We start from the raw sequence: 23305 nt of genomic DNA on the forward strand, positions 1-23305 counted from the left end.
CATGGGGTCCCAAAGAGTCGGACATGACTGAGCGACTGAACTGGCGGACTGACTGAGCATGCACAGATGATGATGATCAAGTCTCCCATAGTTTTAAAAAAATCATCTGTTTCCTTCTGGAAATACTCTCTTCCCTTGGTTCCCATGACACTGATTCTCCTAGTTTTCCTTCTGATCACTCCAGCTCCTCTGCCTGAACCATAAATGCCAGTATTCCAAGAATTATATTATCCTCAGTCTTATGCAATCTCATCCATATCTAAGGCCTTAATACCACCTATATGCCAGTGCCCTGCTTATTTTTTTGTAAAAAGAACTTTATACAAGGACTTCCTTGGTGGTCCAGAGGTTAAGACTCAGCACTTCCAATGCAGGGGGTTTGGGTCTGATCCCTGGTCAAGGAATTAAAATTTCATAGGCCTCATGGCACAGCCAGAAAAAAAGAGCTTTATTGAGATATAATTTACATACCCTAAAATTAATCTATTTTAAGTGGGGGATTCAATGACTTTTCAGTTTTATATATATATAAATTTTATATGTTTATATATATATATAGATATTTCAGAATATTTTCCATTGTAGGTTATTACAAGATATTGAATACTCTTCCCTGTTATATAGTAATCTTTGTTCTGGTCTATTTTATTTATAGTAGTATGCTTCGCTAATCCCATACTCCTAATTTATTCCTCCATCTCCCCTTTCCCTTTTGATAGCCATAAGTCTGTTTTCTATGTCTGTGAGTCCGTTTCTATTTGGTATAAAGATTTATTTTATTTTTTTTTTTTTAGATTCCACATGTAAGTGGCATCATGTAATTTGTCTTTCTCTGTCTATCTGACTTATTTCACTTAGCATGATAATCTCTATGTCCATCCATGTTGCTGCAAATGGTATTATTTCATTCTTTTTTATGGACCATTCTTTTTTATATGTACCAAATCTTCTTCTAGCCACAGGACTGGAAAAGGTCTGTTTTCACTTCAATCCCAAAGAAGGACAATGACAAAGAATGTTCAAACTATGGCACAATTGCATTCATCTCACATGCTAGCAAAGTAATGCTCAAAATCCTTCAAGCTAGGCTTCAACAGTATGTGAACTGAGAACCTCCAGATGTACAAGCTGGATTTAGAAAAGGCAGAGGAACCAGATATAAAATTGCCAACATCTATTGGATCATAAAAAAAGCTAGAGAATTCCAGAAAAACATCTACTTCTGCTTCACTGACTACACTAAAGCCTTTGACTGTGTAGAATACAACAAACTGGGAAATTCTTAAAGAGATGGGAATACCAGACCAGCTTACCTGCTTCCTGCGAAACACATATGCAGGTCAAGAAGCAACAGTTAGAACTGGACATGGAACAATGTGAAGTTTCTCAGTCGTGTCTGATTCTTTGTGACCCCATGGACTGAAGCCTATCAGGCTCCTCTAGCCATGGGATTTTCCAGGCAAGTGTACTGGAGTGGGTTGCCATTTCCTTCTCCAGCGGATCTTCCCAACCCAGGGATCGAACTCGGGTCTCCCACATTGCAGGCAGATGCTTTACCATCTGAGCCACCAGGGAAGCCCATGGAACAGTAGACTGGTTCAAAATTGGCAAAAGGCTGTATATTGTCACCCTGCTTATTTAACTTCTATGCAGAGTACATCATGCGAAATTCTGGGCTGGATGAAGCACAAGCTGGAATCAAGATTGCTGGGAGAAATATCAATAATCTCAGATATGCAGATGACACCACCCTTATGGCAGAAAGCAAAAAGGAACTAAGGAGCCTCTTGATGAAGGTGAAAGAAGAGAGTGAAAAAGTTGGCTTAAAACTCAACATTCAAAAAACTAAAATCAAGGCATCCAGTCCCATCACTTCATAGCAAATAGATGGGGGAACAATGGAAACAGTGACAGACTTTATTTTCTTGGGCTTCAAAATCACTGCCGATGGTGACTGCAGCCATCCTTAGAAGAAATGCTATGATAAACCTAGACAGAGTACTTACTAAAAAGCAGAGACTTGACTTTGCCTACAAAGGTCCGTATAATCAAAGCTATGGTTTTTCCAGTAGTCATGTACAGATGTGAGCATTGGACAATAAAAAAGGTTGAGCTCTGAAGAACTGATGCTTTTAAACTGTGGTGTTGGACAAGACTCTTGAGGGTCCCTTGGAAAGCAAGGAGATCCAACCAATCAATCCTAAAAAAAAAATCAGTCCTGAATATTCACTGGAAGGACTGATGCTGAAGCTGAAACTCCAATACTTTGATTACCTGATGTGAAGAGCAGACTTATTGGGAAAGACCCCAATGCTGGGAAAGATTAAAGGCAGGAGGAGAAGGGGACAGAAATTATTCCAAAGACAGAGGATGAGATCTTTGGATGGAAGCACTGACTCAATGGACATGAGTTTGAGAAAACTTTGAGAGATAGAGAAGGACAGGGAAGCCTGGCATGCTGCAGTCCATGGGGTCACAAAGAGTCGGACATGACTGAGTGACTGAACAGCAACAACAAAATGTGCCATGTCTTCTTTATCCATTCATCTGTTGATGGACACTTAGGTTGCTTCCATGTCTTGCCTATTGTAAACAGTGCTGTTGGAGACTGCAATAATTTTTTTAAAATTAATTTGTAGAACTGTGCAACCATTACCACAACTGGAATTCCAATTTTAGAATAAATCTACTTATCTCACTTATCTCTCTTTCCATCCTAAATCTCTCTCAAAATTTAGATCCATATGTCTAACTGCTTACTGAACATTTTAATCTGTATAACCACAGGCATCACAAAATCAGTTTCCAAAACTAAACTCATCTCCTTCTCTCACCCTTTTACATTAAATCTGATTCTTCTCTAACACTTCCTAAATGAATACCACTGGGCTCTAGGAAATCCTGGGCATTGTTCTTAACTTCCCTTCATCATCCCCCACATTCAATTAATCATTAAATCCCTAATTTTACCTCCTAAATATAATTCAAATCTATCCCTTTCTATCATTTATTATCATGTCACTAGTTCTGTCCCCTAGATTCTCTTATCTATCCATTCATCCAACAAATAGACACTGAGTGCTTACTATGTATGTACCAGGCACCACAATACAACAGTCATCTAGCTGGTCCCTCTGTCTTTGGTCTTATATCTTCCCAATCCAAACTGTGTCTTAATACAGCAGCCAAGCAGCATAATCTTTTTTAAAAAAACATATTCCTCTCAATGATTAATACGGTTTCATTGTAATTTTCAACTGGCTTCCCTCTGACTTTGGGACAAATTACAAACTTCTTAAGGTCCTTGGGATCAGGTCCCTCCTTGCCTCTTTAAGTCTCATGTCTCATCACTCCCCTGGGATACATTATTTAGTTATCTGAGTTTCTTCCTCTTTGGGGGATAATAATAATGCCTATCTCAGAGGTAGCTTGGGTGGATTAAATGAGATAATATGTGTAAAGCACTTAAAAATACCTGACACATATGAAGTGTCAATAACTGTTAGCTATTGGCAAAAGCCCTTAGGAAGCATCACTACAAACAAAGCTAGTGGAGGTTATGGAATTCCAGTTGCACTATTTCAAATCCTTAAAAATGATGATGTGAAAGTGCTGCACTCAATATGCCAGCAAATTTGGAAAACTCAGCAGTGGCCACAGGACTGGAAAAGGTCAGTTTTCATTCCAATCCCAAAGAAAGGCAATGCCAAAGAATGCTCAAACTACCGCACAATTGCACTCATCTCACATGCTAGCGAAGTAATGCTCAAATTTCTCCAAGTCAGGCTTCAACAGTACATGAAACATGAACTTCCAGATGTTCAAGCTGGATTTAGAAAAGGCAGAGGATCCAGAGATCAAATTGCCAACATCTGCTGGATCATTGAAACAGCAAGAGAGTTCCAGAAAAATATGTACTTCTGCTTTATTGACTATGTCAAAGCCTTTGACTGTGTGGATCACAACAAACTGTGGAAAATTCCGAAAAAGATGGGAATACCACACCACCTGACCTGCCTCCTGCAAAACGTGTATGCAGATCAAGAAGCAATAGTTAGAACTAGACATGGAACAACAGACTGGTTCCAAATAGGGAAAGTAGTACATCAAGGCTGTATATTGTCACTCGGCTTATTCAACTTATATGCAGAGTACATCATGAGAAATGCCAGGCTAGATGAAGCACAAGCTGGAATCAAGATTTCTGGGAGAAATATCCATAACCTCAGATATGCAGATGACAACACCCTTATGGCAGAAAGCGAAGAACTAAAGAGCCTCTTGATGAGAGTGAAAGAGGAGAGTGGAAAAAGTTGGCTTAAAGCCCAACATTCAGGAAACTAAGATCATGGCATCTGTTCCCATCACTTCATGGCACATAGGTGGGGAAACAGTGGAAACAGTGACAGACTTTATTTTTGGGGCTCCAAAATACGGCAGATGGTGACTGCAGCCATGAAATTAAAAGACACTTACTCCTCGGAAGGAAAGTTATGACCAACCTAGATAGCATATTCAAAAGCAGGGACATTACTTTGCCGACTAAGGTCCGTCTAGTCAAGGCTATGGTTTTTCCTGTGGTCATGTATGGATGTGAGAGTTGGACTGTGAAGAAAACTGAGTGCCGAAGTATTGATGCTTTTGAACTGTGGTGTTGGAGAAGACTCTTGAGAGTCCCTTGGACTGCAAGGAGATCCAACCAGTCCATCCTAAAGGAGATCAGTCCTGGGGTGTTCATTGGAAGGACTGATGCTGAAGCTGAAGCTCCAATACTTTGGCCACCTCATACGAAGAGTTGACTCATTGGAAAAGACCCTGATGCTGGGAGGGATTGGGGGCAAGAGGAGAAGGGGACAACAGAGGATCAGATGGCTGGATGGCATCACCAACTTGATGGACATGAGTTTGGGTGAATGAACTCTGGGAGTTGGTGATGGACAGGGAGGCCTGCCCTGCTGTGATTTATGGGGTTGCAAATAGTCAGACATGACTGAGCGACTGAACTGAACTGACCTGAAACATTCACATAGGGAGAGTGACAAGTTTTACTGACTCTCTATAAGGGTAGTTATTTTTTAAAAGGAGACCGTAAATAGTAAACACCAGTATCCTGGCGATACCATTTGCTTTCACCTCCTGGGCTAATGATGTGTTAGCAGCTGTCTAGCAGGTTAGCATTAAGCATGGGGCTTGGCAGGACTCACTATAGTTCAGTGGGTTTTTTTCAGGTGGTTTGCTGCCAATATCCTGTTTTTGACAGAGTGTGAAAGCATAAGGATGTTTAATTCCACTCCCTGGTCTGCAGACCACTGTGCAATTTGCTTACTCATCTGTAAGAGTAGATTCTTGCTTCTTAAATAAAATGTTCTCTCTGCTACCAATATAATACAAATTCCACTTCTTTCGAAAGCCAATGGAATCCTCCTAAAATAGGTTGCATTTCTTGGCTGAAGACTGGATGGCAGTCAGAATCCAAGAATAGTCCAAGAAGACTAGAAGAGCCTTCAGATCCTAGAACACGTCACAAATTTGGCAAGAATTGTGTTATGTGCACTATATAGTAAACTGGCATCTTGTGATTATTTTCTTCCTTCCTTTTCACATACTTGCTCAAGCACTGTGGTCCTTTCACCCTTCTCTAATCCTCCTCTTGTCCTGTGCTTGCCCCTCCACCTGAGATGTTTCAAAGAAGACATCTTTGTGCACTTACAAGCCTGCTGTTGTGTACCAGCATGTGACTACCCATATATAAACTGGGAGTGGAAAAGCATAAGGCAGAAGTGTGTGGTTCTATGTGACATGGGCTCCCATTGGTACAGTGCAGTCTTTTGGCTAAAGTTCTATTGGTTTAGAAATTATTTCAAAGCCAATGACTGTCTTATGCTTTTGATGTTATTAGAAGAAGGTGGAACAGGCCTGGGATATGGAGGAGAAGAGGGCAGAAAAACTGCTCTGAACACGAGTGACAAGGTTTCCAATCAGAGCAAACAAAAGACTACCTCTTCCAGGTGTTTCTCATTTTTTCCCCTATATGGGGAAAATGCCAAGGGTTTGGAAAGAACCCTTTGAGGGGGGAAAACAAAACAGATGTCAAAGCAGTCCTCACGACCCAGTTTAAATAGTTATTCTCTCATTAGACATATTCTTCTTTTCACATATATTCTCTTTATAATATACCCACCTCCACACACACAAATATACATGAGATGAACACTCAGGCAGCCATGTTTGAAACAGAAAGATGCACAGCATGTGGAAGGTTGCTAAGACGCATGCTCTATAGACAGCTTATCACCACAAAGAAGGGCATGCCCAAACACTGATCAGATACACACCGTGCCCTTCCCACATAGACACACATTCACATAACACACCAAGACTGATTATACTGACAAACGTCTGTCCTTATCCAGACTGTAGACACAATAATTAACGACTTGCAAAGCATTTCACATAGAGCCACTAACTGACCTGGTCACCTCTGCCCTTCACTTTAAATATAGCACAGTGGTTAAAATCATGAATTCTAGAGTCTAACTGGATACAAATCCTCACTCTGCACTTACTCCCTATGTGACTTTGTACAAATTAGCTACCTGCCCTGTGCCTCAGGTTCTCTGTCTGTAAAATGAGAATAATAATAGTACTTATCTCATAGGGTTATGGAGAAAGCGATGGCACCCCACTCCAGTACTCTTGCCTGGAAAATCCCATGGACAGAGGAGCCTGGTGGGCTGCAGTCCATGGGGTCGCTAAGAGTCGGACATGACTGAGTGACTTCCCTTTCACTTTTCACTTTCATGCATTGGAGAAGGAAATGGCAACCCACTCCAGTGTTCTTGCCTGGAGAATCCCAGGGACGGGGGAGCCTGGTGGGCTGCTGTTTATGGGGTCACACAGAGTCGGACACGACTGAAGCGACTTAGCAGCCAGCAGCATAGGGTTATTGTTAAGATTAAATGAGTGAATTCATATAAAGCTCTTAGGAGTAATAAGAGTTCCTAGAACTGCCTGAGACGGGGTAAACTTAGATTCTAGATATGGTTTAGGTGAGAGGAGAGGGAGTGGGAATGCATTGAGCTGTGGAATTCTCTTTCTGTCCTGAAGCAGTAAATAGTTGATTCCATAGGTGTGCCTGCACTTCTCAATAATCATTCCATCAGAGGACATGGGCCCACCATTAACAGTAATAATGTATCTGGACCACTACGACTGAGCGACTGAACTGAACTAAACTGAACTGAACACCATACATACAAATTAACTCAAAATGGATTAAATCCTTGAATATAAGACCTAAAACAATAAAACGCTCAGAATAAAACATAGTCAATAAGAACGTTGTGGAGAAAAGCCTTGTGTACTTCTAGTGAGAATCTAAATTGGTGTGCCCGATATGGAAAACAGTATGGAGGTTCCTCAAAAAATTAAATGGATAACCACCATATAATTCAGCAGCTCCACTTGCAAGTATTTACACAGAGAAGATGAAAAACTAATTCAAAAATATGTACCTGGGACTTCCCTGGTGGTCCAGGGGTTTAGAGTCCACCCTGCAACATAGAGGTTGCAGGTTCAATCCCTGGTTGCAGAACTAAGATCCCACATGCCTGGGGCAACTAAGCCCACATGCTGCAAGGAAAGATCCCACAGGATGCAATGAGAGCTGCATGCCGATGTTGATGTTTGGCAGAAAGCAGCACAATACTGTAGAGCAATTATCCTTCAATTAAAAATAAATTGATTTAAAAAAAGATCCACATGCCAAAACTAAGATATGAGGCAGCCAAATAAATAAGCAAATATTTTTTAAAATATGTACCCCTATGTCCCCACAGCATATTGTAAATAATGCTGCATCTATTTAGTAGCATTATTTACAATAGCTAAGACGTGGAAACAATCTAAGAGTTCATCAGTGGATGAACAGATAAGGAAATTGTGATATACCTATATAATGGAATATTACTCAGTCATAAAAATGAATGAAATCTTGCCATTTGTGACAATATGGATGGCCCTTGAGGACATTATGCTAAGTGAAATAAGACAGAAAAGGATAGTACCATATGAACTTTCTTATTTGTGGAATCTAAACAAAAATTTTAATGAAAAAAATAAGCTCATAGATACAAAAAAAATCCAGAGGTGGGGGATAGGGGGATGAGGAAAATGGGTGAGCTGTTTCTAGGGGTTTTTTAATTTTTAAAAATAGTAGCAATGTATGTACTTTTTCTGAGGAAATCTATATATTTTCAGTCATTGTGGTATTATATTTTTCAGTTATAGCCTAAGTGTGATAAAATTAAGGACACTTTTTAAGATTCTTTTTTAATTTTTTTTAACACCAAAAACATTTGGTACTGGGGTATAGCTGATTAACAATGTTGTGATAGTTTCAGGTGAACAGTGAAGGGAGTCAGCCATACACAGACATGTACCATTTTCCCCCCAAACCCCACTCCCATCCAGGCTGGCACATAACATTGAGCAGAGTTCCATGTGCTTTACAGTAGGTTTTTGTTGGTTATCCATTTTAAATATAACAGTATGTACATGACCTTCTCAAAGTCCTTAACTATCATTCCCCCCACCATCCCCGGCGACCATGAGTTCATTTTCTAAGTCTGTGAGTCTCTCCCTATTTTGTAAGTTCATTTTTATCATTTCTTTTTAGATTCCACATATAAGGGATGGCATATATCCCTCCTTCTCTGTCTGACTTACTTCACTCAGTATGACACTCTCTAGATCCATCCATGTTGCTGCAAATGGACTTATTTCATTCTTTTTAATGGCTGAGTAATATTCCATTGTGTATATATACCACATCTTTACCCATTCCTCTGATGATGGACATTTTTTCCCATGTCCTGGCTATTGTAAACAGTGTTGCAATGAACATTGGGGTGCATGTATCTTTGGGAAACATGTTTTCCTCTGGGTATATGCCCAGGACGGGGATTACAGAGTCATGTGGTCATTTTTAGTTTTTAGTTTTTTAAGGAGCCTCTATAGTGGCTGTACCAATTTACATTCCCACCAACAGTGCAAGAGGGTTCCCTTCTCTCCTTCTCCAGTATTTGCTGTTTGTGGATTTTTTGATGATAGACATTCTGACTGGTGAGAAGTAATACCTCATTGTAGTTTTGATTTTCATTTTTCTAATAACACCTTGAACATCTTTTCATGTCCCTATTGGCCATTTGTTTATACTCTTTAGGGAAATGTCTAGTCAGGTCTTCTGCCCATTTTTGAGTGGGTTGTTTGTTTTGATGCTATTAAGTGTCATAAGCTGTTTGTAGATTTTGGAGACTAATCCCTTATCAGTCACATCATTTGCAAATATTTTCTCCCAATCTGTGGGTTGTCTTTTTGTTTTATTGTTTCCTTTACTGTGCAAAAGCTTTTGAGTTTAAGTAGGTCCCATTTGTGTATTTTTGCTTTTATTTCCATTATTCTGGGAGATGGATTAAAAAAGATGTTGCTGTGATTTATGTCAGAAAGTGTTCTGCCTATGTTTTCCTCTAAGAGTTTTATAGTGTCCAGTCTAATATTTAGGTCTTTAATCCATTTTGAGCTTATTTTTGTGTATGGAGTTAAGGAATGATCTAATTCTTTTTTTTTTCAACATGTGGCTGTCTAGTTTTCCCAGCACCATTTGTTGAAGAGACTGTCTTTCCAACATTGTGTAGTCTTGCCTCCTTTTTCATAGATTAATTGGCTATAGGTGCATGAGCTTATTTCTTCTATCCTGTTCCACTGATCTACATTTCTATTTTTGTGCCAGTATCATACTGTTTTGATGACTGTCGCTTTTAGTATAGTCTGAAGTCAGGGGGCCTGACTCCTCCAGTTCCATTTTTCTTTTTCAAGATTGCTTTGGCTGTTCAGGGTCTTTTGTGTCTCCATACAAACTTTGAGATTTTTTTGTTCTAGTTCTGTGAAAAATGCCATTGGTGATTTGATAGGGATTACATTGAATCTGCAGATTAGCTGAGAGTAAATCTTTACTGCTAAACTCTTTTGTAATGGTTAAGAAAACCTGTCTCACATGAAGACAACATTTACCCAGGAGCAGAGCCATGGCCTAGGAGGCCCAACAAGGCAGTCTCAGGGAGGAAGTGTGGGTCCTACAGTAAACTGACTGTATGCCAGGGTCAGTATCAATACCTGGAGCTGACCACCCCTGACCTGGGTCTCACGGCACAAAAATAATCTAAGCAAGTAAGTGCCTTAACAATGGGCATTATTGCTTCCTTCTGCTGGCTCAAGCAGCCATTTTCCCTCTGCTTCCTAACTCCATGAAGGGTTTTTACGGCAGAGAGTTGCTCTGGGCTATCAAATATAGGTACATAAGAGACTTCCCATTGAGTCAGGAATGCCAAGGCCCCAAATAGATCATCTACTCTTCTGGAGTTATTTGATGAAGGGAGGAAAATCAGTGGGCATCCTAAGCTGTCTCCTCTGTTTGCTGTTTTGTGGCTTAAGTCGTCTCTGACTCCTTGTGACCCCATGGACTGTGGCCCATCAGGCTCCTCTGTCCATGGGATTTTCCAGATAAGAATACTAGAGCGGGCTGCCATTTCCTTCTCCAACAGCAATAAATCCGTGGCAGGTAGACAGTGTCTTCAGACAGCTGCATAGTACAGCAGAAAGAACTTGGACTTCAAAGCCAGGGAGATGCAAGACTGAACCTGAGCTAACTCTATGTTTGACCTTGAATAAGTCATCAAATTTCTCTCACTCTCAGGTTTCTCATTTGTAAAATGGGGATATCACCAACATTATCACAGGATTGTCATAAACACTGAGATTAGAAACAAGAATGCCTCTAGCACAAAGCCCAGGACATAAGATTCAAATATGATTCTCTCCCACTCCTAGTCTCTGCTGACCCTATCACACAGCTGGACTATTCCAGACAAGCAGAGACAGAAAAGGCATTTCGACAGCTGTGTGCATGTCTGTTATAGTGGTGGATGTTGTTTTCATTTTAGGGTTGTTTGTTTGTTTGTTTGTTATTTATTTGTTTGGTGTTTCAGTTGGGTTGATGGCAAGAAAAATTGGAGACAGAGGTGGAACCGGAAACATTTAAAGGTTATAGGGTAGGCTTGATATGGCTATAACTGGAATTATCAGAATTCCACCAACTCTTCAAGAGCACATTGGAAATGGGAAACTTGGATGGGTTGTGCAAAGAGTGGAGCAAGCAGAAGAATCCAAAATGAGGCAAGTGTTCTGGTCATTTAGTGAATAACCTGGAATTTGAACACTGAGAAACCGGAACTGGAGGAAGAAGGCAGCAGAAGGGGAATGGAGCTATAAAGTGAGCTTCACTGCACTCCCCCTCCAAAGACACAAAAACGGAACAAGAGTACATGCCTATATGAACTGTTTTGACTATGAAAACACGGCCACACTGGAAAGCTTATATGCCCTATAGATGTGGGGGAGGAGGGGAGGGAAAACAATGTTAATCCTAACTCATTTTATCCTTACAGCCTGTCATGTGTCCACACCCTCCAAATGTTTCAAATGCAGCCCTTAATGTCCTCAAAATTTTTATTTCACTGGAATATATCAAGAATTGTCACAAAAGAATGAAACACATTAGGTGCCTGAGAAATTACAAAGCATTTTCTTTTCTAGTATAAAAATAAGCCAAGCCCACACTTCAGATTGCACAGTTGATTTAGGTTTTTCATCTATATTCACTATCAATTGCCATATATTTATTGACTATAATCCTCTGAATTAGTTATTTCACTAGTATAAATGAATAGACTGACTAGGTCATTCTGTAATTATTTCCCATTGTTCATGAAAACCATTTTCTTCACCTATTATTCCACATTGGCTTCAAAACAGCTATTTCATTATCATGAGGCACTGGGAGGCCAAATCCTCCTCAGGAGCTTAACATTAAGTCTGTTCCTCTTGCTCTTCCATCTTCCACAAAAATACTCACAGAACATTCTGGCTAATAAACATTTTAAAATCCTCAATAAATATTAAATCACTGTGCTGTGCATCTGGAACTAACAAAGAGTTGTGTGTCAATTACACTTCAATTTTAAAAAATCCCCCAAAGTCACTGTTTTAAAAACCACTAGAGATGAAAGCATCTGTCCCTCCCCAAAACATTTCTTTGCGTTTGCTTAGGGGCAGTAATCAAAGGGAATTTGGGCAGGATAATAGGCAAGTTTACTTAAGTATCAACTTAAAGAATCCCCTAGATATTCATGCAGACGGGCAGGGAACTTTTCCATAGTAAATAATATTAGTTTAATTCAGTAACTGAAAACCGGCAGCTTATTGAGCCTAATAACCCTTTTCGGTGTACCACCTTTGCACAGTTGTGGGTGGGTGATCAAATAGGGCCATGTGGCTGAGATTTCTAACAATTTTAGTGCTGCAATTTCATCACCACTCCTCTTTCCCAAGGCAAGTTCTAGTTCATGTGTTAAATTTGAGACTGATTGTGATTGCTGGGGACTGTCTTCCCCATCCTCAGAAATATTGATGATCCTCTAGAAGTTCTGAAGTTGGGACTAGGAATCTCTGGCAAAGGTGAGATGCCCAGAAATACTGCTAGTACTATTAATACCAGGCTTCCCAGGTGGTGCTACTGATGAAAAACCCACCTGCCAATGCAAGAGCCATAGAAGATGGGGGTTCGATCTCTGAGTTGGGAAGATCCCCAGGAGGAAGGCATGGCAACCAACTCGTGGAGAATCCCATGGACAGAGGAGCCTGGCAGGCTACTGTCCATAGGGTTGCACAAGAGTTGGACACAACCAAAAGCAACTTAGCATGCATATGAACTATTAATATAGTACTATGAATACTAACAACTGCTCCTATTATCACTCCTGCTGCTGCTGCTGCCACTGGTACCACCATTTATTGAGCCTTGACTATCTGCTTGTTACAGTAGCAAGTGTTTTACATATATTACCTTTCCCTTAAAAATATGATTAGTCTAAGTTTCATAGATAATGAAACTGAAGCTCAGAGAAGTTATGTGTGTGTCCAGGATTACACAGCTAGCACACCCAACTCCAAAGCTACCATATCACATTGCATCCCAGAAACCACACACTTTCTATGAGGAGTAAGTTGTAGAAACTGAGGAGCGAGCTGTAGAAACTTAGAGCTGGGCAGGAGGGCCCAGGATTGCAAAGGGGGCTGGAAGCCAAATCAGGATGGGAAATGAAGCATGTCCGTGGATCTAGTGACTCTTATTGTGAGCTACCACATAATAAACAACTAGAATACTGTACAGAGTGCGAGTGTGATCATTTGGCATTTCAAAAGGATAATAACTATCACTCTATTTATCTTTTCACTTTCATGATCAAACTTCTCACAACATGCATTTCCTTACAACTTACTTTCTCTTGGACCTCTCTGACTCTATCCTCACCTTTCCACTGAACCGTCTCTCAAAGTTCACTAATGATATCTTCCTGTATAATGGCGCTGCTCCAATGGACTCTATCAAGACTCCCACACCTTGAAGGCCTCTCTTCCTTTGCCATTCTGAGCCTCATTTTGTCAGTTTTCCTCCTCCACTCTGCACCTTCTGTTTCTTTTGCTTTCCTTCAGAATTCACACCCATAGATCATTCCCCTTACTCACTACAAGTCATCCTCATGATGGTCAGGGACCACTGGTGATGAACAAGGGACATCCAAGTGATGTATGCCTTGGCCTTGCAAAAGGAAGTATAATAATGGGGTGCTCAGGGGTGTAGGCTCTGGAGCTAAAGTGTCTGGACTCAAATCCACACTCTGTTACCTACTAGCAGCATGACCTTGGCAAATCACTTCAATCTCTCTGTATCTCAATGTCTCTATCTGTAAAGCAAGAATAAGAATAGTGTTTACCTTATAGTGTTGTTGTTAGGATTAAATGAGTTAACACATATAAAGTGCTTACCTGTAATACAGGAAATCTTCATTGCCACTTATTATTACAGTCTTTACAGAGGTAATATCTAAAATGCTGATTATGCCCACAATTGAAAATTTTCCTTCTGATATTTAATTTTTGGAACACACACCATCCCTCAGTAACTCTGTAAAAAGCTCCAGTCTTTTCATTTATTTTTGGAAAGTCGGCTTGTTGTTGTATTCTCAGTGACAAACAATTGATTTTGGTGTCCTAGGCTTTCTTCTCATTGTACACATTCTCTATGGCTTTCAGTGCTACTTAGTTGGCCCCCCAGTATTTATCCCTTTCCCTGACCTCTCTCCTGACCTCCAGACCCAGACAGCTGTCCACTAGGCGTTTCCTACTTGACTCTCTGACCCATGGCATAACAAACCTCACTTATCTAAAAAGAATTCCATTTATTTCCTAACCTAGTTAAAAGCAACACATTCATTTAGTTCCCCAAGACAGAAACCTATAGATCATCCTACTACTCATCTCTTTACCCACTGCATCTAACTACTCTCCAAGAAATATTGATTCTACCTCCTACAAATCTGTTTTGAATTTATCTCTTGCTGCCTAACTGTACTGCCACTGCCTTAGGTTGGCCTTCATCTCTCCACGGATCAGTAAAAGCCACCTCACTGGTCTCTTCGCCTTCAGTTTTGACCCTTGACACTTGCTCCATCCTGCATACTACAGCCAGAGCAATCCCGAAATGAAGACCGTATCCAGTTATTCACTCACTCTAAATCCTTCCATGGGTCCCCAGGGTCTACAGGATAAAGTCCAAACACCTGTGCATGGTATACAAGGCCCTTCTTCGCGACCCAGGCCCTAGCTACTTCTCCATACTCACCTCTCACAATGATTCTCCCATCTCACATTCTGGCTGTACTAAACTTCTGGTGCTCCCCTGAACACCTCTATGCTATTTACACTCCTGTGTTCTTGTGTGGTGTTCCCTTCACTCTCTTTTCTCATTTTGGAGGGCAAAATTCTACTCTTATTTAAGACAATTTGATTTTTGGTCCCGCTCTACAGTCCTTCCTAAGTCCCTCAGACAGACAGGTATTTCTTTCTCTAGGCTAGCTTGTCATCCTGCACTTACCTTCATTATAATAATTACCACTTCACATTGTATTTAACATTTTACCTGTTAAACAAGTTCCTTGAGGTCAGGGACTATTTGCTGTTTGTCTCCGTATAGCCAGTGTGTGGCATACCATTTTGCCCATACGATGTGCTCATTTCCACCTCTTTTAATAGCTCTGCTCCCTGTCTCAGCAGAAGGGGGAATTTATTTTTCCTCATTCAACATTTGTCTAAAGTGCATTTTCTCCACTAAATTTTCTGTAATTATGCTTATATCTCTCTAATGACTCTGTTTTATCATATCCTCAGTGCTTGCAGAAGAATCTTCCAACAAACATATCTGTGCTTTAATGATTTAAGATTCTATTATTTCTTCTAGTTCAACCACTTGAAAACATTTCAGGATCATCTGCTGGAATCACTCAGCACAATGTTTTTTTTAACGAATTTCTGTTAAGATACCTATTTTTATGCTTGGAGAAGCAGACATTGATTGTTGCTATTTCCAAGCCAAATACCATTTCAGTGAGCAACAGGAGTAGAAAGGGGAGAGCACCAAGTCACCTACAGTTTGAACTCTAAGACTTCTGAAAGTTATTGGAGCAAAGACTTGGTGGCAAGATGAAAAGCTGAAATTCTGCAAATTAAGGGAAGCCAGCTCATCTTTCTTTTTTCTTTCTGTTAATGCTAAAGAGCCATGCCACCCAGGTCCTCAAACAGTTTGAGAAGAGCCAGCAAGAAATCAATCTACCCATGGAGCTTCTGGGATGGACAGACCCATTGTCCGGCACCATTTCTGAAGTAGAAGAAACCAGATGGCACACAGAATAGCCAGGAAAGTGCTTTAATCCACTCCATGCCCTAACATTTAACAATAAGATGAAATAAGTAAACCTGGGAGGGCCATACTACATTTATCTGTGCTCCCTATACTGCATGCTGCTTTACAAATAATCCTCTTTCTCACTAGGTACTGGGTTATTCCTCGCTAGAATAAAAGTTCCTGGAGGTCATCAACAACTTACGTTTTTTTTTTTTTCATAGCCCCCAAAGGACCTACCACATGGAGTACATCATGTTTGCTCAAGAAATGTGGTTGCCTGACTGATTAGTAAGTATTTTACCATTTTTCGTCCTCTCAGTATTTTCAGGAATGCTTATTTATTCACAAAACCATGCAGACTTGGAAGCCAAGAGGAAATATTCATCTGTTGGTATACATTTTCCCTTGGCTATGCATTAAACAGAGATTTCCTCTGGAAATGTAAATAAAAGATGCCTGATGAGATGGGACAAAGAACTATATATAGAGATCAAGTGGCCAGAGTAGCAAGGTCAGAGCATGCCCTTCCTTATCCAGATTAAAGGAGTCTTGGGCCTGCCTTTCCCTCCTTCCCATGTTCTCCAGCCCCAACAGAAAATATTTTCCAACTGCCTGCCCACGGAATTCTGAAAAGCTGGGCAGTGACTCTAAGAGTCTTGCACTACCAAAGAATTCAGCTGACAAATCTGTGGTGATCCTAATCTCTGTTTCTGTAATAATAGGAAGACTGCAGCTTTGTTTACTTTCTGAGGAGAATAGAGAATGGGGAGAAAGAACCAGGAGGGGGAGGCAGTATTTATGGCTCTTTTATGAAAAGTCAATCTGTGACAAAAATATTTGCAGACAATCAGGAAGGGGAACAGGTCTGGCAGGAAAATAGCCTATTCCAGTTTTCTCAGAAGTGCCTTAGCTGGGATCCTCCACTCCCACCTGAAGTGAAATGCCTGCTTTACACTGTGAATACAGTCATTCCTGACAGACAAATTTGCATTAGATAAAATGAAAAAAAATTTCAAATAACCCCTCATTTTCTGGCTCCCATGACAGACAGTCTCCTCCTATTTATTTCATTTTATAAAGTATTTATAAGCATTTATGAAGTCTCAAATCCGTTCTTTGACTTTCTAATCCTGGGGCTTGTCCTGAAGCCTTCTGGACACACAGGCTCTGTGCCGAATGAACATAATAAGGACCCTGGATTCACCCTATTATTATGGGGAAGTTAGGGCACATCCTTAACCTTTCAGAAGGGGTGATGTCATAGAGCACCACAGGGCGTCCAGAAGCCAGCCTGTAGGGCCCCCACCAAAGACAGAATCTTAAACTGAAAAGATGGTGGACTTAACTCCCAAGATACACTCTCACTCTTGATATTTAATGCACTATCTCAAGATTCTTTCCCAATTCTCAGTTAATACTTTAACTCCATCTGTATTGCTTGCACATGTCTATCTGCATTAGGGTGGATTTGTATAACATGTAAGCCCTCAGAAGATAAATACTGTGTCTCTTCCATCTTCTTTGCACCTGGTACAATGCTATGCATAGTTAGTGTTGGTCGCTCAGTCATTTCTGACTCTTTGAAACCCCATGGACTGTAGCCTGCAAGGCTCCTCTGTCCATGGGACTCTCCAGGCAAGAATACTGGAGTGGGTGGCCATGCCCTCCTCTAGGGGATCTTCCCAACCCAGGGACTGAACCTGCATTTTCTGCATCTGCAGGCAGATTCTTCATCGTCTCAGCCATCCAGGGAAGCCCAGTGTTATGCATAAGTATCAATAAAAGGTGGCCTTTTGTGTGTGAAAGCAGACAGTGGCCAAGGATTTTATCCGCATCCCTAAGGGAGCCTCTGAAACACCTCCTTTGCTGGTTGCCATGGGGCCGCTCTTCCCAGCTACTCTGCTTACATTTGGCACTAGCGTCATCTCCTGAAGGCTCAAGCAGGAATACTAGCTTCAGAAAGGCGCTGTGAAAACATTGCCTATAACCTAGAGGGCCAGAATGAGTCCTTCTCCATTAATACAATGATGTATTATTTTATGAGGCTAGCTCCTTAATGCTTGAAAACAGTAGGGCACTGAATTATACAGGTTTGATTGGTGCAATGGGCTGGGAAAGGTTAGAATTAGGGCTATGTTTGGGTGAGGCTGGCCAGAGCGATAAGCTTCGGGAGGTGGGGGGAGGGGTGTGTAATAAGATGTTAGAGCAGTGCTAAAGTGAATAAGCAATGAAAAGAAACTGCTTACTTTGCTAACCTGACTACAACTTGCTCTCTACTTACATAACTTTTTGATGAGAATGAGGAAGCAATTATTCTAATTTCTAACCATGTTTTATTCACTATGAACTGTAACCCCACCCTCAATCACGCAAATTCTAAACCAAAGGGATTCCTTTTCTTATCTCCTGCTCACAATACTTCCTTGTCTCTTCACCAGTGTGGATTTCTTATACAGTAATCTAACAGCATAATCAGAACCTTTGATAGAGTGGAACATAAAGGGATTCTGATTAGCTGAAAACCATTCTAAAATGCCTTCTGTTTTGCTTCTCCCCTCTCGGAAAGGATGAGACTGAAGAGAAAAAGAAAAGAATAAAGTAACTATTCACAGAATCATGCCTTTGGAACAGACAGTGAAGGTCATGTATTCAGTTCAATCCCTCATTTTATAGGGAAGGACACTGAAGTTGAAAGGCTAGATGACTTACCCAAGATCATACTACCAGTTAATGACAGAGTCACGTTTAGAACCCAATTTTCCAACTTACATTCCAGTATTTTTTTCTTTCCATTTATTATACTTCTTCCTAAATTCTCCACCCCATTCCACAATTTTGCACCTGAGTTTAACCAGTATCCTACGTACCCTACATTCAGCAGCCCTCTCTTCCATGAATGGAGCACCCAGCAGTGATTAAATTGCTATGGTATGCTCATCCTACAAGAACAACCTACTTTAAGAAACCCAGTACTTTAAGATATCCAAACAATCAGAAAGTGAAGAGAAGTTGCTCAGTCATGTCCGACTCTTTGTGACCCCATGGACTTTAGCCTGCCAGGCTCCTCTGTCCATGGGATTTTCCAGGCAAGAATACTGGAGTGGGTTGCTATTTCCTTCTCCAGTGGATCTTCCCAACCCAGGGATCGAACCCAGGTCTCCCGCATTGTAGGCAGATGCTTTTACTGTCTGAGCCACCAGGGAAGTCTCCAGGAACAATCAGGAGTGGTTACTCATATAAGATTATTTGCCTTTCATAAGAAGGCAAAGAAATTTGCCTTTCTGATTCTTTCATAACATTCTTCACATTCTTTTAAATAGGAATCCCCAGTGGGGATTAAGAGATGAGATATTAATAAAGTTATTGTATTGCTTAAAATAAACTTGAACCATCACATTTTCTGTGATATAAGTAAGACTAGAACTAGAGTGGCGATAGTGGTTTTAGTCACTAAGTTGTGTCCGACTCTTCCTGACCCATGGACTGTAGCCTGCCAGGCTCCTCTGTGCATGGGATTCTCCAGGCAAGAATACTGGAGTGGTTTGCCATTTCCTTCTCCAGGAGATCTTCCCAACTCAGGGATTGAACCCGGGTCTCCTGCATTGCAGACAGATTCTTTACCATCTGAGCTACAAGGAAAGCCCTAGAACTAGAGTATCAGGTTATAAATGGAAACATTTTTACCCAACCACTGCCCACAAAGAGTCCTAGAATACTTTACCCAACCCTGTCTACACTTTAAGCTCTACTGGCAGCTCGTCAGGAAAATCAACACAAAACCAAATGCTATGGCTGAAGTTTCTGGCTCTTGAGAAAAAGAGAGAAAAAGCGTCTTTCTTCTATCACGTCCATTTATGAAGAGGTCAACTCCTCTCATAAGCTTTGTTCTGAAATTTTATGTAGATAACACATTTGGAAAATCTTATATTGTGTAATACATGAACATTCACAGATAACTTTAACATAGATACCATTTGTTAATGACAAGAAGAAGTGGAAAGGTGATGAGTGAGGACCAGGTATGGTGCATGAAAAAGAAGGGAGAATAGGCCAGGAAGAAGAGAAGCAAATTTGATCATATTTTTTACAGAAATAATATTCCATTAAACAAACCTCACTTTACCCTCAAGGACCTCGGGTTCCCAACTTTTCTGACTCTCTAGCAATCTCTTTAAGGACCTATGATGTCCAGTCTGATGAAGAAATAAACACACTTCATGTTGGATTCTCATACCACCTGCTACTGCAAGAGGAGACAGCATTTGCCCCTTGGGCTGATGTCTTCCCCTCCACTCACCACTACCACTTATTATTATCTTTTAAACAATAGCTATCTGCCCCTTTTCTTAGAACATGCATCTTGAAGAAATTAGATTTCTTAGAATTCTCATTCTCGGCCTTTTGGCTAAAAGGCAATGGCAACCCCACTCCAGTTCCCTTGCCTGGAAAATCCCATGGACTGAGGAGCCTGGTGGGCTGCAGTCCATGGGGTCGCTAAGAGTTGGACATGACTGAGTGACTTCACTTTCACTTTCCACTTTCATGCATTGGAGAAGGAAATGTCAACCCACTCCAGTGTTCTTGCCTGGAGAATCCCAGGGACGGGGAAGCCTGGTGGGCTGCCATCTATGGGGTCACACAAGAGTCAGACACGACTGAAGCGACGCAGCAGCAGCAGCAGCAGCAGCAGCAGCAGCAGCAGCAGCAGCAGCAGCAGCAGCAGCAGCAGCAGAATTCTCATTAAGCCTTTCACTCCAAATGACTGAGCCATACTCTGGCAAGACAAATCCCCCCAAAAGGATCACTGGATCCTGGTTCTTTGAAAGAATGACAAATGTTTCTGTTACGTACCTCAACCTGCTGGCAGATCTGTATTAGCTTGGCCATTTGATTTTCTAGTTCACTGTTGCGCTTAACCAGGTTGGTGAGGTTCATCTCCAGAGTTTGCTGCCATTGCCAAATACGAAGCCAGAGGGAAGCAGGGAAAAGCGGGGAGAAAGAAGAAATGTTTGATGAGTTTGAGACCCAGTACCATGTGGCTATCAGTCAGTCAACAATTATTTCAAAGATTCATTGCCTATGGGCCGAACACTGTTCTAGGTGCTGATTAATAATGCTGTACCTTTGTTCCAGATTGCCATTTTGGGGGAAAAAATGACATCCATGACTTTGAGGATGTAGGAATTTAATGACTTTAAAGCAACTGTATGTTCTCTATAATATTTTTAAACTTCTAAAACTATCTCAGAGTCAATATCTCATTTTGCACTCATAGTAATTCTGTGACATAGGGAAAACAGGTTTTATTCTCTTTTTTACAGGTGAGCTGACTAAGAACACTATAACTTATTGAACAGTTACTACTTGCCAGACACTACTCGAGGCAATTTCATACATGTCATTTAATAATCATGTGAGCATTTGACAGATGAGAGAAATGAGCTGCAGAGTGGGGTTACAGTGCTTTGCCCAGTCATAAAACTAGCATGTGGCAGAGCGAAGACTGAAAGCCAGGTCTCTAGTCATCAATATTGCCTCAGTATTCCATGGTATTTTTTTTGTCTTTGGTGATAACACTTTATATTTATCAGTAGGTTCTTTCAGAAAAAAAAATGGTATTTCAAGTGTGAAATTCATCAGAATCTAGCTTTCTATCTCACAGCTTCCCTCTTTTGGCACTAAGCGAGCCTACAGAAATGCCAGACTTCGAACTGCAAAGCCTGGCTCTATCAAGACAGGACATCTACTGCTTACTATCATTTATTGGGACATAGATTCTTTGCAAATCTGTTTATTACAACATGGTTACAGCAGTCCTAAGACCTCCTAGCATATTGTCAGTTGAGCATGCTACTCTCTTTCATTCCTCCTGTGGGAAAACAAAAACAGAATGTTATTCACTCTAGATTAATAATAGGATTTTTTAAAATTATTCCTCATTTTCAAGTCTTCAGCTCTGGCAGCGGCTTCTCTTCCAGTACCTGCCCCAATAACCATTCCTCTCTCACTCGCCATCCCAACAAAGTTTGTTCCCAATGTAATCCCCCAACTTCTGGGCCTTTATTCTGCTAGCATAGCATGCCTTCCCTTGGTCGTGCCCATTGCTTCATTGCTGTCTTCATCGTTCCTACAGTTCATAGTTGTTCAAAGTTCATGTTTTGGGCAGGGGCAGGGAAAAGGGGGCAAGGAAGAGTGGGGAAAAGGTGAGAGGACTCATGTACTTGGCCCCTTTCTTTTCTGCTAGGTAGCTGTGTTTCCGTAGTATCCTTGACACTGTCTCATGAATCTATCCCAGGTGAGTGTTCTCATGGATATATGCATTGCTAGGACAGGTAATCTGATCTCACTTGTCCTCAGTCTGGATTACGAGAAACAGCTTAATCCCTGCTTCTTGCCAGATCTCTCTCGGGTTCTCTGGCTTTATTCCCATGGGAGTGAGTTTTCACCACTTGTTCCATTTTTCTTGGCTTGGGCACTGTGTCTCTCCTGGCCTTCCTTAACTCCACCACCATCTCAATCTGTGGTCTTCCCCTTAGCAAGGAAAAAGGAAGAGAGAAAAAGGAAAACACGAAGGCCCACAGTTGTTGATTTGGACGTGAGTTCTAAGCAAAGAAGATGTCAGGACAAAGGAAAGAAATGGCAGTTCAGAGACTTAATACAAAAGGTATTTCATTTATATTTAATACAGAAGGTATTGAGCACCCACTCTATTCAAGGTGCTTTGACTTCAGAGATAAACAGGAGATGAAATTAAGATGGGTCTTAGAGAAGGAGAAACATTATATGATATCCTTACACATGAAATCTAAAAAAAAAAAAAAAAATACAAATGAACTCATTTACAAAACAGAGACTCACAGACTTAGAGAATGAACTTATGCTTCCCAAGGGGAAAGGGTAGAGGGAAGGGATAGTTAGAGAGTTTGGGATACATAGGTACACACTTCTATATATTAAATGGATAACCAACAAGGACCTACTGTATAGCACAGGGAACTCTGCTCAATGTCATATGGCAGCCTGGATGGAAGGGGAATTTGGGGGAGAATGGATACATGTATATGTATGGCTGAGCCACTCTGCTGGACATCTGAAACTATCACAACATTGTTAATTGGCTGTACTCAAATATGAAAAAAAAAAGTTGTTTTCTTTTTAAGGTGATTTATTTCACCAAGTACTTTAGAGTGTTTTTATAGAAGGGCAATGTTTTCCATGTAAAAAGCATTCTTATGGCCCATATTGGGGGCCTGTTGATTTCCTCTATCAGTATTGAAGTCTAGGCCCCTAACATCAGAACATAGATCCCCCATAACTGTCTACCCTGAGACTCTTACCCAGACTTGTGGACTCAAATTATTTTCAACTGGATGGTGATGGATTTACTTATTCACGGTACTTATCATAATTTATACTTAGATAGCTGTTGGTGCTTGTTTATTGTCC

The 23305-nt window shown here is 40.8% G+C and overlaps 1 protein-coding gene across 7 annotated transcripts in view; it reads right to left on the minus strand.

Moving 5' to 3' along the window:
• The window catches only part of MID2 (midline 2), a 97645-nt gene that overhangs the window by 47510 nt on the left and 26830 nt on the right, over positions 1-23305 (minus strand). For all 7 annotated transcript variants that reach the window (XM_070290961.1, XM_070290958.1, XM_070290960.1 and 4 more), the window contains exon 3: positions 20711-20806. In XM_070290961.1, coding sequence (XP_070147062.1) covers positions 20711-20806 — 96 coding nt within the window. The remainder of the gene's footprint in view (positions 1-20710; positions 20807-23305) is intronic.

Source organism: Ovis canadensis, chromosome X, assembly GCF_042477335.2.
Source record: "Ovis canadensis isolate MfBH-ARS-UI-01 breed Bighorn chromosome X, ARS-UI_OviCan_v2, whole genome shotgun sequence".
Classification (NCBI taxonomy): domain Eukaryota; kingdom Metazoa; phylum Chordata; class Mammalia; order Artiodactyla; family Bovidae; genus Ovis; species Ovis canadensis.